The 19,841-nt window shown below is 38.4% G+C and overlaps 1 protein-coding gene across 1 annotated transcript in view; it reads left to right on the top strand.

Annotated features, from left to right (window-relative positions):
* The window catches only part of PPP2R5A (protein phosphatase 2 regulatory subunit B'alpha), a 41,817-nt gene extending 22,616 nt beyond the window's left edge, over window positions 1-19,201 (top strand). Inside the window, exons 3-13 of the mRNA XM_059468695.1 lie at window positions 470-571; window positions 5,021-5,113; window positions 7,034-7,164; window positions 7,369-7,428; window positions 8,632-8,740; window positions 11,047-11,100; window positions 14,196-14,246; window positions 14,959-15,078; window positions 15,163-15,290; window positions 17,391-17,492; window positions 17,983-19,201. Coding sequence (XP_059324678.1) covers window positions 470-571; window positions 5,021-5,113; window positions 7,034-7,164; window positions 7,369-7,428; window positions 8,632-8,740; window positions 11,047-11,100; window positions 14,196-14,246; window positions 14,959-15,078; window positions 15,163-15,290; window positions 17,391-17,492; window positions 17,983-18,115 — 1,083 coding nt within the window. The 3' untranslated portion in view covers window positions 18,116-19,201. The remainder of the gene's footprint in view (window positions 1-469; window positions 572-5,020; window positions 5,114-7,033; window positions 7,165-7,368; window positions 7,429-8,631; window positions 8,741-11,046; window positions 11,101-14,195; window positions 14,247-14,958; window positions 15,079-15,162; window positions 15,291-17,390; window positions 17,493-17,982) is intronic.
* The last annotated feature ends 640 nt before the right edge of the window (window positions 19,202-19,841 follow it).

The raw sequence follows: 19,841 nt of genomic DNA, 5'->3' as shown, positions 1-19,841 counted from the left end.
ATATTTGGGATTGTCTGTCTTACATGACAGACATGCTCTCTCCTATGTGGCGAGAGCTCTCTTTAAATTTTAATTAATTAGTTATTTGTGGTCTTATATAAAAGCAGTTCTTGGTGTCATGTAGTTTAAAATTGTTTTTGATAGGGCAGCTGATTTTTTTTTTAACCTTCCATAGTTTCAGGGAAGATTCTGGAATATGACCACGTCTACCTCAAAGCTCGTAAAGCAGTTGAGACAAAAGTTACCAATTTTAGTAACTTTTGTTACTAAAATTGTAATTTTCACTGATATCTTACAGACTTCTGACTGTTTGTATTTTGCAGTTTTGAAAAAATGAGGTAGTGAATTCTTATATTACTTTTTTTACATGGTTTTGTTTCATTTGATTTCAGGATAAATGCAGTACCTTAATGAGTGTGATCTGTGAAAGCATAAACAGTGATACAAGTAATTTTTTTTTCCCTTACAGATTAGTTCTAATATTTTCAGAACACTTCCACCTAGTGATAACCCTGATTTTGATCCAGAAGAAGATGAACCAACTCTTGAAGCCTCATGGCCCCACATACAGGTGTGTGGTTCCTTTATTTCCAAGCCTTCTTCTAAGGCAATGTGGATACTTCAGTCATTTTGTGCCTTTATTAAGAAGAAGAAAATTTATTTTATAATACAATTGAGTTTTTATACTCAAGAGGGAAAAAAAAAATTTATGCTTTCTAAAGCATGTATAAATTTGGCTGAATGTAACTCTTCTAAGTGGCTTAAATACTATTTTTTTAACAGAGAGATTACACTGTTAAATTGTGGTGTATGTATGTCTGAAAACTGTGGGAACTTTAGGTAATTATGTTCTTCACCTAAGAGGTTTGTTTTCTGCAACTGAGCAGCTTTTTAGTGTTGCTTCAATAAAATATAAGCTAATATTAACAGTTCTGTTTCTCGTGGCAATAACAAAAAATGGAGTAATGGCCTTTATTTGTCCTTTGAGCAAATAGAAATCCCCTCCTTCTTCTGTCCCTCCATGCCAAAACTTGACAATCTCAGCGTTGTTTGGTAACAGTTGCATGGTTATTTCATTGTTGCACTTCCCTGGGATCTCGTGATTTTTGTAGCTCTGCTGTATCAATCACGTGATTGACTTGAAACGCTGCTGGATTTTATTTTATTTTCAATTAACTCTTAGCAGCTGTAAATGTCCAAGCACATATCTTGGGTAGTTCATTGCTGAATTTATGTAAGTAGTATCTGTTGAAGAAAAGTGAAGTAGCAACTCCTAGCAGTGGTAGGTTAAGCTGCTGCACATCTGCACACTATTTGCTCTCTCCTCTCAAGAGCTAAAATGCTCCTCTGCCCCTATAATATTACAGTTCTAATGCATCCACAAATGCTCTTATTTTAAAACTCTTATTTAAAAACTGGGCTTCTAATATTGACTCTAAAAGGTATGTATTCAGCATAGCATTTCAGATTAACCCAAACAAGAATTAAGTTATCACAGAAAATAACTCTGCAGGTTAAAGGCTGTAATAATTATTTTCTTATATATGGCTGATTCTAATTTGTAGGTGAAATGGCTATAAATGAGCTGGATCAGAGGCTTGGCTTTGTTGGGTGGGAGGGTGCAAGAGCTAAACAAATGTCTCTTGTAGTCAGCAGCAGCACCAGCTGACTGCTAAGTACCTGTGTCTCAGAGGTAAAATGTGTAAATGCCAGCTCAGTTCACTTTAGGCCATAATCAACTCTAGTCCTGCTCATAGAAAAGGGCCTGTGGATTTTGTGATCAGTTCACTTGTGCCTTGGGCTTGCCTGGGAGTAATTGAAAGAGGTTTGTAGCCTGTGGTATTGTTTGAAGCAGTATTTTCAGGTTTCTCCCTTGCTGTCTTCTAAGGGAGTTTTTGCCAGGCTGTCTGGTTCCTGGCTGTGGATTTCCCTCTCCCGTGTCTGTTGCTCATCCTGCCTTGGAACAGATCACTCCTTGCAGCACAGTGGAAAGAGTTTGTGTTTCCCACTCTGTCCTTTTACAGTTGATGTGCTACTGGACCATGGAATACTGAGTTGGATAATTTGCTCATTGCCCTTCAGGGGCACAAAGCTGCTGGAAATGTCAGATTTTGTGTGTGGAATAAAATCTGTACACAACCATTCTCCTCCCCAGCAAAATACACTCTTATTTTTGGCATAGTCTAAAGGACTGTTTAAGGGGGGAAGGTGTGGCTGTGATTTGTGACAGATCAATTACAAACAAATTCCAAATTCTATCCTGATCTGGCAGTCAGGTAGCCAGTTTTCTGGGAGAGGAAAGAAAAAAAATCTGAACCTCTTCTCTGCTTGAATCTGTTGACATAATTGCCTAGTAAGTTACCAGTGTGTGTAGCCACAACAAAAGACTCCAGACCTTCAGTAAAATGAGTGGCACTTGAAGGATGTTGCTTCAGAGCAGAGCTCAAGATGGTTTGTAACAGCCACAGTAGGTTGAACAGGCTGGCATTTAAAACCCTCCATTTAAAGCATTTCGAAGCTCAGGGAGTTGCAGAATTGGTGGAATTGCTGGTTTAAAGCAATAATAGTCTAGTGGTCCCTGCAAGACTGTATCACTAAAGCATTAGGAATTGTATTTCATAGCTTTTTGGCCCAAGCAGACCAGTTTTGAGAACAAAAAATATTAAATCCAATATCTTTCCCCTGATCAAGTATTTCCAAAAGTAATGTTTCTGTTAAGAAAGCTGAGCATGCCTGTCTCTTTAGGTAGGATCTGTTGTGGCCAGAATCTGTTCTGGTGCCCCTAGTTTGATTGTTGTTGTTGTGCTTCTAAGTTTACAAACATTAGCATGCAGGAGAAGGGAGAGTTTGACTTACCCAGAAATGGCTACTGCAGCTTGATTCCTGAAATGCTCTGGATAAAGAGGCTTTCATGTATCTCACAAGGATTTCCAAAGTTTGATACCATACCCAGTTGATATCCTGCATTTAATCTTAGACAGCTTGTTACAAGATGTTGCAGCATTGTGCTTTTCACTTAGAGTTCATCTGCTTGATGTCTATTGCAGTCACTGTATCTGTTTATGGAAAGAAGCTGTAATTATCCTTCCTCCCCTGTCCTTTAGGGAAAACAAAATATGCCAATGTAGTGTTCACTCTTAGAAAGTGACAATTCTGGTGGCTCTTTCTCTGTATCCTTCCAGGTTGTAATAAATTTCCTCAGCACATGTAGGTCTGTGCATCTCTGTGCTGTCAGTATCTTCCTGGGATATCCTTGGATTTCATCTGTCACTTCCATAGCTTCATTGTGAGGATGGATCTGAATCATCCTATGGTTAACCCTTTCTCAGCTTTAGGGCTTGCAAATGCTCAGCAGAGCTTTTTCTTGGAACTCCAGCTGTGACTTTGCAATCTTTGAGTTTCATTCTGTATTTATTCTTCTAGAGCTTCAGGGTCAACTTGTCCTTTCTTGTGGGAAACATTTATTTTCTATTTTATAGAAACTTTTATTTTCTATTTTTCCCCCTGGTGGTAGCTTCTAATATTGTGGCAGTTATCACACATGGCTGTTCTTTACTGTTGTCACTGACAGAAATAATTCATATAGGAATTTATTAGAGAAATCTTGAATTAAATTAAGTTCCAAAATTAATCCCTATGAGGCTGTGCTATATAACCTCCCTCTGGCCATATGTTGCCCATTTCTATACAGATTTATCTAGTTGCTAATTTGAAAAAGATCAGTAGAATGGGCATGTTTTGGGTTGGAAGGGGGTAGGACTAGATGATTCCCAGAGATCCCTCCCAACCCTAACAATCCTGTTATTCTATGTAAACTGCTGATATGAAAAGCTCTTCTTGCAGTCTGTCAGAAGGGAACAAAGGGAATGGTAGCTTGAGTTTCTGAGCCTCTGCTTTGCAGATACAGCACACCCTCCTTGAGGCTATGCATAAGTAACCGTCAGCTCAAATGTTCTACATAAAAGTACTTACTGTCATGCATTTTTCTGAAGTGAGCTTCCTAATTATAATTATGAATTACTCAGGTGTTGGCTCTCAGTTTAGTTAAGTCCTCAGAGTGGTAATAGTTGAAATTCATGCCTTTGAGTATGAGCACAGCTCTGCATGGCTTTTATTTAGAAGCCCAGTCAGTGTTGGCATTATGTACCTAAATTGCATTGTAGTGTTATTACTAATCAGCTGTTTAATTATATGGAGTTATGAAATAGGCATTGAGAACATGAATAGCTCTGAATGGAATCTAAACATAAGGCATCTTTCAGTTCTGTCTTAGAGAAGAGGTGCCTTCTGTGTATTTTATTAATCTGCCATTGTTATGCAAGTGCAGTTTTTTGTCTTGGACTTCTGATGAACCCCAAAGTGTGGGACTTGGGCTCTGCCCTCTTCATGCCACTCTCTGCTAGCTCTAGCTCTTGTCAGGATTTTTATCTCTGGGCATTGTGGGATTGTAGCAGATAGGAACTTGAACTAAGTAGAAATAATATGCTACAAATGAGTTTCCAGGATACAGAAGCCTAATTTTAATCTGAATTCTTTCAGTTTCTGTGAATTCATTCAGGTGTTTTAATTCAACTTTTCTTTTTCAGAGTTTGTGGTCAAAACTTAATTTCAGGTACACTTAGGAGATGTTTCTTAATCTCTTTAAGGAATTATGTAATGTTAGAGCATTTACTTTAACTCTCAGTGCTGCTCATGTTTGGTAACCTATTTCTGCATAATAAGTTCTTAACATGGCAGGACTGTAACATTTACAACTTGGTTTTTGTCCACTAGTGGTATTTTCAGTGGATTATTTATTAAGCTTTGACTCTTCTGGGAATTAAAGTGTTCTGGGTACTTACTGTAATTATTTCAGTAAATTCCAGTTGGAGCTGTGGTTAAGCAGTGATGTGTTAGGCTTTGATTCCTTTTGTGCTTTCTGAGCATGTGAGTAGTTCCACAGCCTTTGGTGGTGGTGACAAGGCTGAGATCTGTGTTGTGGTGTACTTACTAACTGGAATGTTCATTTCCATGTTTGTAGTTGGTGTATGAGTTTTTCCTGAGGTTTTTGGAGAGCCCGGATTTTCAGCCCAGCATTGCAAAGCGATACATTGACCAGAGATTTGTACAGCAGGTAAGGGCGACTGGGAAAGTTGAAGGTGGCGTTTAAAGATCACCTCTGGAACTTAAATTATCAGCTTTCCTGCTGACACAGGGTAAATTTCAGTTGTTGCAGCAGTGGTTTGGTGCCAAACACTAAATAAACAGCACATCATACCACAGGGGCTATATGTATTTAGTAAATTCAGGAACACTTTGTTTTCAGATACCAACCTCAGTGCTTTGCAATGTAAGATTTTTGAGATTTATAAAGTTCTGTTTTTCATGGTTTGTAACTTAATTCCAGCCAAATGAACAATGTGGTAATTATATTTTTGTAATCCTTCTATGATTGTTTTTTAAATTTTTTTACCATGGGAAAACTTACAGCAAACTTTTTTCTTGTAAAAAGTTCATGCACTTATTGTACATGAAATGTGTTTCAATACCTCCTTACTTGTGCCTAGGTAGTGTAATTCTCTTTACTGTTGTGTATTAACCACAGAAGGAAAATCAAGTAAGAAATTACTTAAGAAGGTCATGCTTTACCATGCAAAGCAACTATGAGCAAGAAAATGAAGTGAGATTTCATATTAAATATAACATCTTAGAGAATTGCAATGTAGAATGCAATAACAATTTTTGGTTCGAGGTGAATTCAGTGGGGATTTTTTCACTGTATTGAAATGCGTGTTTGCCAAATTTTGCTTGTCAAAATTCTTGTTTGCTCAGTATCTGAAGAGTGCTGGCAGGCCTTCACAATACAGCAAGGAAAAGTAAAACCACAAGGTGGATGCTTTCCCTCCCTACCTTCATTTAATTTCCACTTAATTGGTTCTGCTGTGGTTGTATATGTGTTTTCTTCTCAGTTTTATTCAACTTACACACAAAATTTAAGCCCGAGGCAGCTGGTGAGCTATTTGCTATAGGTGTCCACTTTACAAACTGACCAGTGGTCCTTGAGAGCAGCATTGCAGAGTTTGTTCCTGACATTTCACTTGATCTTTCTCTGGAGTACAAGATAGAGACAATGCAACCAACAGCTAGCTATATATGGGAAAAAACGTGGAGTAGTGACCCTGAGAAATTCCTGCTAAATATAAAATTGAAGTGAGCCTGAACCAAGTTCCTGAACAGCTGTTTCCAGTCCCTTGTGCTGCTTGGTACAGACATACCTAAGCTCAGACCTGAGCAGGAGACTCTGCTTGAGCTGCCACTGACTTGCTCAAGGCAGCTAACTTTTCTGAATATGCTGTTGCTTGGCCATGCAGGGTTAAAAAACCCAACAAAAATTATGGTCTGTAACATGATTTGAGTATTTTTTAATGCCTTGGAGTGAGCCTGGTCTTTTCTGTATCCTTGAAAGACTTTCTACAAGATAAAAGTTTGTGGAAAGTTTTGTTATCTCCTGCAGCATTTAGTCTGTATTAATGGGGAATTGGTTAGTAATTACATATCTTGGACTTATTCCATGGCCCCCTCCTTAATTGTAAAATTTCTTGTATAGGAATGCTTTTGTTTGGCCATCAAGATACAAGTTTTGAGATAAGCAGTAAAGGACTTTAATTATGAAATTGTAAATATAGGACATGGATTTGATTAATTCTGGTTTCTTAAATAACAAGTGTAAACCACTTACCTACAGTTTGGTAATCTCATGTTTGCAATTGCATTTTTATTTTCATAGTATAACAGTTACTGGAATGACTTCAGTGTCCGTTGTACACAGGAAAGAATTGAAGTTGATTATTTTATTAGAAAAAAAACCAACTTTATTAAAAATGTAATTTTGAAAATCTACTATTGACATATAAAAAAAAGTCCAGTTAAACTGATTCTATTTTTTTTCTAAAGTAAACTTGCAAATTAAAGAGAAAATTCAAAACAAAAGATAAAATTCATAACAAAATCTTAAGTCTTTCAAAAGTAATACATTTCTATTTCATTTTTAAAGTTGTTGGAGCTCTTTGACAGTGAAGACCCACGAGAACGTGATTTTCTAAAGACAGTTCTCCATAGAATTTATGGAAAATTCCTCGGTTTAAGAGCATTCATCAGGAAACAGATAAACAACATTTTCCTCAGGTATGCTCTGTATGTGTGTGACTAGGTTGAGGAATATTTTATTTTGCCTTCACAGTCTGGGTCTGCAGTGATTTATTCTTGAAATGAAAGACCTGTGTTTGTCTGTGATCTTGCTTTCAAATATTTGAAGCTTAGTAAAAGTTACTTCTTTGGAGTCTCTGAGCCTCTGTGGCAAATCTTGATGGTTGTCTTTTTTGGTAACAGGTTTATATATGAAACAGAGCACTTCAATGGTGTTGCTGAACTCCTTGAGATATTAGGAAGGTAAGTTTGATTTCACACAGAAAAATATAAAACATTATTATGAATGTTTGCTTCAGCTTTTGTGCTTTGGGAATGGAGAGGGGGGAAGAGAATTATTACAGTAACGAGGGATGAAGTGCAGTCACTGATAATCTAATACTGTCTGGGTTACCACATGAATATCAAATTGGGACACAGAATAAATTGCTCTTTTTTCAGTGCAAGTTTTAAAGTTGACAGGCAAAAAATGCTTCTCAAGGGTCCTTGTTTGTCAGACCTATCTACTCTTGCTTATCTTCTGCCTGATGGATGACTTGTTCTTTGATTCAGAAAATGAATATTAACTTTTGCCCTCGTGCTGAATGAAATGTTTTAATCTTCAGCAGGCTGGTTTTCCTTCAGTTCTATTCAGGAAAGCCTTGTAAGTGCTAGGGTTTTTTAGTTACCTTTGTTTTGAATGTTATTTCACTAACTTCAATTTAACTTTGAGGTTTTTCTCTGGTAGTTTTTTTACTGCCTTTCCAAAACTGTCACGCATTTCACAGTAGAAAATTGTATTATTGGTCTAACTAAAAATATAAATATCATGAAGCTATTGTGGAATAAATTTTCATGAAAAATCAAGTGATAGGGATCCCATTATTTTCTCAGAGTTGCCTAAAATGTAAGAGGCAAGAGAAACTAACCTTTTCCTGAAGGACTTTTGTCTTGTCTATAGCTCATCAACTCTTAAATATAAGAGGACTGAATCAATGAGACAACTTTGAAACTTGGTTTTTGAAGGGAAAGATTGTTCAACAATCTCAAAACAAGTGCTTTAAGTGCGCTATTAAAATTGCATAGTCTTTTTTTCTCTGCATGTTGCTAGTGATGGTGGGTGACATGATCAGCTTCCTGATACATCTGTCTAAGCTTTGCAATTAGACAGCAGGACTTACTGCAGATGATTTTATTTAATGGATGATAAAAATACTTCAGCTCATCTAATGGGTATTATTTAGCTTCTAGTGTGAATCTCTGGCATTCCTTACCAAGAGTCTAAACTCTCATTATAGCAGCATTTCAAAGGTTGTGCACATGTTGAGCTATTTTTGACTTCAAAATAATCGGGTTTAAAAACTGAATCAGAAATGGAGTTTCAGTTGAACTTACAGAAATTCTTGACTTGCCAGGAAAAAATTTATTTTTTTAATAAAAATAAATCCTGCTTATTCATGTTTTCAGTATTATCAATGGTTTTGCACTGCCACTGAAAGCAGAACACAAACAGTTCCTTATGAAAGTTCTGATTCCCATGCATACTGCAAAGGGATTAGCTTTGTTTCATGCACAGGTAAGCTTTTGCCTATTTTTAAGTGGTGGGGGTTTTGTATTTACATTTGAAATTAATGAAATTTAAAGCACTATGTGTTATAATATTAATATTACGAAAGATTTGCAAATTCAATCACTTTTTAAAAAAAGTCTTCCAGATCTTATATCTAAATGTTAATTTTGAGATAACATTTAACATATATTACAAGTGAAAGAATGTACCAGTGGGTCAAAGACATATCAACTGAAGTTGGAGCTTTTTTGCTTGTAGTCTTGTCACACTTTAAGCTTCATTTAATCCCAGGGCCTTGTGCTGTTGTAATTTCCTTTCTGTAACTTAAATGCTGTGTGTAAAGGAATCTTGGGTAAGGCCAGGTATTTATTTCAGAAGTGTTTTTTTCTTTCTAAAGCTGCACCAGTGATGGGGTGGGAGGGAGAATGTTGTTGCCATTTATAAATAGCAGAAGTGCACAGTAGCTCTGTGGCTCAGGCAGGAATTATGCAGATCCATGACATGCTGTCAGAATGCTGCAGTTCTTCAGCTGACTTGGGTTCTCATACTTGCCACAGACATTCAGCATTTCATGTGAGGAATAATCTGTATCCTCTCCAGACATATGGCACTACAAGTATTGAATATGGTTGATGCAAACTTGGAAGGAATTCTGCTGTGGCTAATTAAAACTTGATTTTTAACTTAGCTCACTAATAGAGCTCCATACAGACTGAAGGTACAAGAAAATGGGTTTCTAATTAAAGTGAAATCATTGTGACTGTATAGCCTACAAACAGGCTCAAGTGAAGAGCTCACTCAATTCCTAATTCTCATATGAAGTTTTAAATTAAGCAAATCACTTGTCTTTGTTGTTTATTGCCTTGCTGCTCCATGAAACCTCCCAAAGGTGTTCTCACTGACAGATCTGTGCAGCAAGCTCCCCCTTTTCTCTGGGATACATTTAATCCAGCTCATGGCTACGGAAAGGGCCCTATTAATTCAGCTGTACCTGAAAGTCACATTTTTCCTGCTGACCAGGAAAAATGTCCCTTCATAAAACACTGGTGCCAGGTGCACACAGAGCACTGTGTGTTTCATTTTATCCCAAAGGGCTGAGCCAGGGCTGAATCTGCTCTGCAATCCCAAGTGGCCTGGTTGCTTTGGTGCTGAGTGAAGTAGAGCCTACCCTTAAAAGTTAAAGCCTTGAAGATGAGCTAAGCTTGGGTCTTTGAGCAGTAAAGCATTACTGCACTGGATGTACACATATAATGGGATTTGGGAGATTAATGTGTGACATTATTTTTTGAGTCTATACAAATGCATCAGTAGCCTAAGGGCAAAATAAAGAAATTACACGTGTTGCAATTACAGCATTGTAATTATCTGCTTTGACACAATAAAAAAAAGAAAGGTGATGCTTAAATTCAAGCATCCTGAGTATTGAAATGTAATGTCTATTGCATAATTTTTGTCTTTGCTTTATATTGTGAAATACTGTGACTTTTAAAAATCAGTCTTAATGGAATCTAAGGAAGGTTGTAGCTAGTTCAGCAATAGCATTATTGTATGGTTTCTGCATGGGATGGTTGTTTACTTACTCAACTGTGTGCTCAGTAACTAAACTCTAGGTGATTATATAACATTAAATATCCTTAGCCTGGGCAGGCCCCACACAAAAGCAGGAGAGGCTGGGAGAGCAGTGCTGGTGCCTTAATCACATGATAATTCCCACTCCTTCCACCTTTCCCCAGGCACTTGCTGGCCATTGCTGCACTGGGACAGGACACTCAGCTGGGCAGCAGCTGCCTCATCTCCTGTGGCCTTGGAATATGCTCAAATTCTTTCACTTGTAATTTACCACTGGATGCTGTGTGCTCTAGATGTCACTTGGGCAATGTGTGCTCAGTCAAACCTGTGTCACAGCTTGGTTTTTACTGGAAGTGTGGTCTTTTTTACCCCAAAATAGATGTTTGAAAGTGATAGCTTTGTATTGTTAACACAGGAGTTGATGTTAAGAAAAATCTGTTTGGTTATGGGATCTGAGTTAGGGAAATATCTGCCAAGCTTAAAAATAATTTTCTAGGTTGAAAAGAAAAGATGATTTTTGGTATGCAGGTAGTTTTTTTAAGATAGAGCAGGCCTGTATATCGTGCTGCTTTAATTGCTGTTTTGTTTAGTTTGGACTAATATGAACTGGCTGTGTAGGGATGTCTTGGGTTGGGTTCCCCCATGATCTGAAGTGCTTCCATTAGAAGTTGTGATATTTAGTAGTGCTGCAATGTCCAAACAGTGTCTGCTTAAACTAAATAACCATATGACTTACATTCCAGCTTGCCTATTGTGTTGTACAGTTCCTGGAAAAAGACACAACTTTAACAGAGCCTGTAAGTGTTTTTCAGTTGGATGTCTTTCTATTTTTAATTTCAATTAAATATTGCAGTGTAACCTGTTGAATTGTGCAGCAGTGCTGTGTTATCCTGATTAAACCTGGAGAGGTAGGAATTTTTTGGGGGGCTGGAAATGAAATCTAGAATAGTTAAGAACATTCTGAGTTTGAAAGATAGAGCCAAGATAGAGCACAGATTTAACTACAAGTTTGAACTTCTGGTATCAACCAAACTACCCCAAATTAGAAAGCATGTCATGACTGTATTCTCTCCTCATAAAAACTAAAATTTCAATGGTTTTGGTACAGATTGCTTGTGCTTAGCCCATGCATGAAGTTGAGATATTTTAGGGAATAAACAATCCCGAAATAAAAGTTGAAAAGAATAACAGCACTTCGTTTAGACAGAAAGAGCTCCGAAATTCCAAATGTGGTGTTTCTGTCCATCCTCTGCAGTTCCTGGGGTGCCTCTTGGCAGCCAAACTCAGGTGCTTGAGGCATCTGTGCCTTTTGCCAGAGTGAGTCTGCTGTGACACATTTGACAGCTCAGCTGGAAAGGGTTTGTGCTCAGCTTTGGCAGGGCCCATGGAGAGCAGGGGCTCAGGGCACTGCAGCAGCTCCTGAGGACACACACTGATGTCAGGCCAGCTGTAAAAGAAACTGCTTTTAGCTGGACAATCAGGAATATCTCCATCAGGGCTATCTTGGTATTTACATACTTCACCTCTTCTGTGACAGAAAAATGAAGAGCTTATGCAAGACCTACATTTTCTTCTGTTAAAAAAAAAAAAAAAAAAAAAAAAAAAAAAAAAAAAAAAAAAGATAAACAGCTTTGGGAAAATAAAATCAAATAATTGATCTTGACCGAGTGCCCTTTCAGGAAGCTTGTTTTCTGCACAACCATTTCAGCTGACCAGTTATTCGTGTCTATGGATTTGCCTTGTGTGCTTGAAGCATCTTTCCCCCCCTGTGCTGCAGTGTTCCCAGCCACACTGGTCAGTTAGTTTATTTTGTGGGACAGGAGAAGGGAATTGTGTAACCTGTATTCCTTAAGCCAAGTGAGGAAACAGCCCAGGCATTTTGACAGTCAAAGCTGACATGTGAGCAGAGAATGTGGAGTGTTACATAAAAACCTGCAAGATTGAGTGAAGTGACAACGTGACAAGGTCAGAACTTCCTGACACAAATTCACAGAAGTGTGGGGCAGGACCCAAGCCCAGACTGCTGTGAAGGAGGCAGGGCTTTGGAGCATTGCCCCAGGGCAGTTCTGAGCCTCATCTGGACCATGGTCTATGCAATTGTGGCTGCTTCTCAATCAGTTAAAGGTGAATTCAGGCTGGAGAAGACACAAGAACTCACTGCAGAGTCACTGCCTTGGTTGTAACTCTGGTGTGTAGTAAAAGTTGTTTTATAAAGGAATTAAAGTTAGTAAGATAGGAAGTGAAGCTTTAAGAAACTTTCTGAAATGCTTGAAAAGTAAATGTTAAAATTTGGGTCAACTGATGAGATAGCATTGGAAATTTTTCTTGGCTTTAGGTCAAATAATATTTTAACTCCATCAGAAGGCTGTCTTCACACATACCTTACTGTTATTTTTCTGGCAGGGATTGTCACTCAGGGTCAGTTTGGAGGACATTCAATCCAAGCTCTTGTAGCTATGGTAGTCTGCCTCAGGTCAGTCCTGATGCTTGCAGAGTTGACAAGAGGAGTTTGTTACCTAACCCTGCTGAGTGCAATGGCCTTTACATGGAGGAAATCAGGCTAAATGTGCAGTCCTGGTGCATGAGTTCAGTTTTCCAGCAGGTGCCTACATTTGTAACCCAATTCATGGGAATCCTGCAGCTCCGGGAAGAATATTGAGCTTGTGCAGTGAAAGCAGCAATCCATGAACATGAATGTGCAGGTATCAGCTTTTTAATATAAAGGCACGGTCAAGCTGGAACCTGACACTCCAAGGAGGAGCAAGGAATAGGTGTCTTGTTGAGGTGTGCACTGTTACACTCAGAACATGTTATTTCTTTATCAAGTTGGGAATATGGGTCTCTTCTCTAGCAAAATATATTTAAAAATTCTTGCGGTAATTTGTGCTGGGAAGTGCACTTTAGTCTTACTAACTTATTTCTCTGGAAAGCCACTTTTGACAGTCTGTGTAGTTGTTAATAAAGCAGCCAGCTGGAAAACTGAAGGAAAAAAAATCAACATGACAAAAAGCAAATATGGAAGGTATTTAAATAATTGTGCACGTTTTCCCTTTGGATATGATCAGTTAGGTGCAGTTGTATCATAAAAAGTAGAAGTCCTTTCTTCAGAATGAAAGTTTATAAGGCTCTGAGAATGTTTCTGCTTCTGGAATACAGTTGCAGCTTTTTTTTTTTTGGTCTTTTTTTTTTTAAGCTAGAATTAATTTTGTAATTTAGATGCCATGTGATATGTTTATTTCTAGGAAAAATGCCTCCAGCCTTTTTTTGCTGTATTCCCTCCATTCCTCTTGGGGGCTGTACTTTCCAATTAATTTTCCCAAAGGTTTTGTTTTTCCAGTCTTGTGTAAGGTAGTTTCAAATGTAGCTACTAGAATACATTTTCTCTGTAAGTTCACATCTTTCTTACTTGAGTTTTCAGTCTAACATGTCAAATTGTAGCAGAGAAAAGGAAGAGATGGAGGCCATGGCTCCTCTCTAGAGCCCTGTCAGCATTTATTGTTTCCTCTCAGGCTTCAAACCTTTGATGCCAAGGCAGGTGCTCCCCAAAGTATGGACGAGTAGAAGACAAAAAAACAAATATTCTGTGAGATTTAGCTACAGGGAGTTTAACTTCACTTTGTGATGCTTTGATGTGATCAGCATCCTGTCAGTTCATGTGAGTACTGGGATGGGGGCAGAGTGTGAATGGATAATCACAGGCACACAAAGCAATAGGGGGCTATTCTGATAATCTGAGCTATTCTGATAACCTAAACAAGACAAACATTTCAATGATGTTTATTCAGTTTTCATTGAACCTCTGAATAAGGAAAAGCAAACCAGTATTTTTTTTCTTATCTAGTATGTAGTAGAAACTTGTCCTGCTTTTGACATGTTTGTGTTTTTCATACAGGTAATCAGAGGATTGCTCAAATTTTGGCCAAAAACATGCAGTCAGAAAGAGGTTGGTTTTGTGTCTCATTTCTGGTGTTTGCTGTGATGTAAAATCTCGTGGGGCACATTCACAAACCTCTCTGCTGTGCTCTTCAAGAGATCTTGCAGAAAACTTGCAGTTCTTGAAGCTTCTTGAGGCACTCACCTTTGTCATGTGACACAGTCTGGTTTCTTCTATGTAGTTAAAATGAGTTTGAAAACCAGGAGTTTGATTTGTCCCACCAGATTCCATCCCCAACAAGTCTTTAAAAGTGGGTCCCTTAACACTGTTGTCTCTTTTTCTGCAAGTGGTGATAAATTTTTCTGTGCCAGCTACCCAGAGTTCTGCGGGTTGCAATTTTATATGGGAATTAACTGCTTATCACTTTAAAAGCTACTTTGATGATCTCTGATAATTTCTGCAACCATTCTTGAAATAAGATGCCCTAATTTTTTTTTTTATTTTGTAACTGTAAAATCCCATTTTCTGCAGAAGCAGTTTGGTGAAATATTCAGTATTTACACAAAAGAAGTCCAAGAGGAGAGCTGTAACCTGTTAGCTGAGAGTGATGATTGATTTCTTTTAGGCTGCAAAAAACCCCTGTGAATGTCCAAATGCCTTGTAATGACAAACAGTGCTCTTTGCAGGATTCATAACTAATATATAAGCTGTATTTTGTGTGCTTCTGTTTACAATGATGGTATAAAACACTCTCATCCTTTTTTCCTTTCTAAACTAACAGGTAATGTTTTTAGGTGAAATTGAAGAAATCTTAGATGTTATAGAACCAACACAATTCAAAAAAATAGAAGAGCCTTTATTTAAGCAAATATCCAAGAGTGTGTCAAGTTCACATTTTCAGGTAAATAAAAAAAAGTATAAAAATCCCAAGCAAACCTCATGGTAACTCATTTTATGGTTATGAACCCTTAACTTTGTGTTTCAGGTTGCAGAAAGAGCTTTGTACTTCTGGAATAATGAATATATTCTTAGCCTGATTGAGGAGAACATTGATAAAATTCTACCAATTATGTTTGGCAGTTTGTACAAGATCTCCAAAGAACACTGGAATCCGTATGTAACTTTTCACTTTATCTGTAGCACCATAAATAAATTGTCCCCTCTTTCAGGTTTGGACTGGGAGCTTTTAAATGTGACTTCATTTTTACTTAAATGAGATGAAATCCATTGGAGTGGATATTCTGGGTGTTAAATCAAGTGTCACTTTCAGCTGTGTTGTTCTTTCACTGTTCTGCACTGTTCTGTTATGATGGAGACCTGAAATTTATTGAAAAAGTGTGAGGAAATTGGATGATGATCTTTATATTGTAATCACATCTGATCATTTGTGTTAGTTCAAAATGCAAATTAATGCTACTTAGGCCAGAACCATTTCCAAGGGTTGCTTCTGTTTGTGCTTTGCTGTCCTTTAATGAATACAGCTCTCTGTGTCTTCATAAGTGTTTATTGCTGATCAGTGAGATAAAAAGAAGAAAAGATCCTATCAGAGAATAGCAACCCTTGTGAAGGATGGTAGGATGAGAAATGAGTGACTACTTCACTTTATATTTATAAAGTTAAATATTGGTGCCACAAGTTAAATATTGGTATTCCTGTGTTTGAAAGAAGCAGTAATGGTACTGAAATACTGCAAAGCAAAGCTTGCTGGTGCCAGCACCCTGAATTAAGTTGCAAGTTAGTGTGCAGAATATAAAGTTTCTACAGGCAAAAGCCAGGGTGAACAGGAGCCCCCCACAGCCCTGCAGTAAAACACAAGTCCTGTTTTAAGCCCTTGGAGGCTTTGCAATTATTCTGGGTTTATCTAGATGCTGTGTCTAGCTGCAAACACAGCAGCTGAGACTGAATATAAACCTGGGGAATAGTCCTTGGAGCATCAGTGTATTTGGGACCTCAGCAAATTTGGAGGATGTCCCTCTTTCCTCTCTGCAGGCAGAAGTTGCCCTTTATGAAGGAAGTAGAAGACACAGGATAATTGCCTACTTGAGACAAGGAAGTTTGGAGAAGAAAGTCTAATCCTTTGATTCTAATCTGTTTTGGAGGGCAGCAAAACATGCTTTTATCCATCTGGTTGTCTGATAGGGACTCCTTGCTCAAAATCCAACTTTTCCTCTCAGAAAACCAAAATTTTAAACAAGCTTTTGACCTCAAACCACATGAAAGCCAGGGTACAAAAAAAATCAAATTTAAAAAATAACAGGCAAAGGATGCTGTGCATTTTGAATGGAATGAGCACAGGGTTCTCATGAACAGCTGGGAGATTTCCTAGTGCCACCACGATGGACAGAGTGCACTGAAAAGGCAAACCTGGCTCTTTGGTTATTTCCTTAGGGGGGTTTTTGACTCTTCTTTCAAGGTCACAGGGCTGCAGCTTTGCAGTCACTGGGGAACTGCTAGTGAGGGAGAAAACAGAAAAGGCAGTTTACCTGCTTTTTGCTTAGTGATTAAGCTTAATGACAGGCATTTTAATGTTTAATTTTATTGATTTTTTATTTCTTTGTATAAAGATGAGTAGGTTTAAAGGAGATAACACAACATTTAAGATGGTTTGTTGAAATGTGAATATTTACACAAGAAGGATAGTGCAGGAATACAGGCAGCCATGTAACACACAGCCAGTGTTGCTCAAGCTGGAGAGTGTCTTAAGGAAACTGAGGTACCCAAATCCATGATCTGATGTTCTTGATTCTAGTTCTCTAGCAGGACTCCTGCTGCCCAGAAACACTGCTAGGAGAGCTTTGCTGTGCTAAACCAGACTAAGCCTGTGGTTTGTCTGCTGCCTTCGTGAAGCTACAAGCCAGAAGTTTTCTTTTTCTAGACTCTCATATTTCATTGCTCAAATGTTAGAGTTGTTGTTAAAACTTGGTTTATTAAAGGTTCACATAATTGAATGGCTTTAAAATACAGCCACAGCATGAATAATTATATCCTGTGCAATTACAGAAGTCAGGAATTTAGGATTAAATAGCCATTTCAAAAAATGTTGACCTGTACTATAATTTCCTCTGTAAATTAATAAAATGGAGAGGATTTTGTTTCAGAAACTCCCTGACCTTACAGCAGTATCTGGAATAAGAAGCTTGGAATCCAAAAGAGAAATCAAATGCTTGTTTTTATCACTTAGTAGATCTCATGGCTGTGCTCCTTCTGTTGCAGAACCATTGTGGCACTGGTGTACAACGTGCTGAAAACCCTGATGGAGATGAATGGCAAGCTCTTTGATGAGCTCACGAGCTCGTACAAAGCAGAAAGGCAAAGGTACTGAGCCTTTCCCCAGCTCCCACTGGTGAATGTGTCCAGGCTGTCACTGTGGCTGTTGCTTTGCTCTGTGGTGGAGCTGTTTGCTGCTGGGTGTCCCGTGAGCGAGGCAGTGCCCTGGGGGAGCTGAGCCCAGGGAGGGACAGGAGGGCCCCAGCTCCCCTCCTGCAGCTCTGTTCCTCCCTCACAAAGATGCTCAGTCCCTGAATTTCTGTGCATGTGATAGAGAACCTCCTTAAAGCAGCAGCCAGCTGTGCAAAGCCACCCTACAGCAATTGTCTGCATTTGCTGGAGCAAAGGTACAGTTTCACCACTCACCATTACTTATTTGCTATCCTCTCTTTTTAATTGAGGAAACTGTAATTGCCTCTAATAATAGCTTTGGAGAAAAACTTAACTGTGACTTGCATCTACTAATACTTTAAAGTCACTGTGTCTCCAGATTGTGCTTAAAACACATCTGAAATTGATCTTTCACTCTTTTCTTCAGAGAGAAAAAGAAAGAATTGGAACGTGAAGAGTTGTGGAGAAGGCTGGAGGAGTTAAAGCTTAAGAAGGCGATGGCAGAAAAGCAGAACAGCACTCACACTGTGCTCAATGCACACAACACAAGTGCCAAATAAAAGAAATGACCACCTCTACTCGGCAGACATTTTTTTTTGTACCCTTTTGAAATATATAAGGATTTGCAAAAGAAACCTCATCAGTATAATAGAAACAGCCAACTTTTTTCTCTGGCAAATGTAAAGATTTGAGTTTAAATACAGCAATTAAGTGATGTCATTACCACAACATATTGTAAATTTGTCTAATTATTGATGTACTGTCACTTCCAATGTTTCATAGAACTGAGTTTTCATCCTTAATGAGTGAAATAATTACGGGAGTGGTGAGAATTATGACTTGAATTTTTGATTGTGTTGCACATAGGTGGTATAGTTTGCTACGTACACATTTTTCCTTGTTTTATATGTGCTTTTCACATTGCTGCATACTTTGGTTAAGATGATAGAAAAGGCTTCTAGTTGTGCTGTATTTTCTCAAATAAAACCAAGGTACGTTCCCAGCAGCCTGAGATACTCAGTACATGCCCCTGACAGCTCTAAGAGGAACTCTGATACAGAGCTGTCCTTGAATTCTGATTGGATTCAGAGTTAGATTTACACAATGCTCACGTCAGAAAGGAGGCAGGGCAGGGAGAGAATCAGCTGCAAAAGGTTGGGGTGGCCAGGGCCTCTGCCCCATTGCTGCTGCCTCTGGGGTCCTGGGCTAGTTAGGGATTTCCTCCTGCTACAGCTGAGGATGGAGCTTCCTCTGGAGAGCCCATCAATGATGCTCCTCATCAGCCAAGGACCTTCCAGAGAGCTGCAGTCTCCAAGAGAGATTCATCTTGGGTGTTTCTGCAGTAGGATTAGCATCTCATGGACTGAAGAATGAGACCAAAATTGGCATTACTATATTTTTTTTTTTTTAGTAAGGAGGAAAGAATGTGAAGAAATTACTCCTTGTTTTCTTTAAAGAAAATGCAGTGTTTTTTAAAGGTGGAAAGTTGACAATAGAAGTCTTGTCTGTTTACTTGATCAAGTATTTTTTCACATCTTTTATCAGAGTACCATTCCAATCTCTTAAACTGCAGTTGTGTGGAAAAATTTTGTAATGAAAGATCTTTGGGGAATTGAGCAGCATTCAATAAAGTCTTTATGTTTGTATTTAGTGCTGTACCTCACATCTTTGTGTTTCTGAAGACCAGAAGAATTAGAATGGCTGTTCCAAACAACTTTTTAACTGTCCAATGTGGCTTTTCACTGAGTGCCAGAAGTGGGGAAGTCCCTGCTCCACTCTTTGAGCCAGCTGTATTTCACTTGTTGCTTCATTTTTGTGTCTAAGCAGTTGTTTCACAGAGGGCAGGGGACTGGACAGTCACACCAGCACAGCTCACCTTGGTTTAGTGCTTCAGTGCCTTTTTGCCTTTAGAAAAATAAAGTTCCCAGTGTGTGACAAAAATAAAGTTCCCAGTGTTCAGCTGTCCCAGAGCCTAAATGAAAATAACTTACACAAATGTTGGGGAACCAAACACCTTGCAGGGGTTCAAGGAATGAATCACTGCCATTTGTAATTGTGACAAGTTTTTCCCAAACTTACAAATAGGGACATCAGGCTTAAGTAATAGGAAAAAAAACAACAGAGGAGCTGCAAGATAGCCTTCCAAATTGTGCAACACTTGCTGTCAGGATTGCTCCTATAAATAGGTATGTAAAAGAAAGGTTTCTTGGCTGGCATCACTGGTCTGCTCTTGTAACATTTCCTTATAAAACAAAACATCTTGACAGCTGAGATGTGACTGAAGTG

This window comes from Ammospiza nelsoni, chromosome 3 (genome assembly GCF_027579445.1).
Source record: "Ammospiza nelsoni isolate bAmmNel1 chromosome 3, bAmmNel1.pri, whole genome shotgun sequence".
Lineage (NCBI taxonomy): Eukaryota > Metazoa > Chordata > Aves > Passeriformes > Passerellidae > Ammospiza > Ammospiza nelsoni.
Note: the sequence above shows the minus strand (reverse complement) of the source record. Positions and strands in the feature narration are given on the sequence as shown.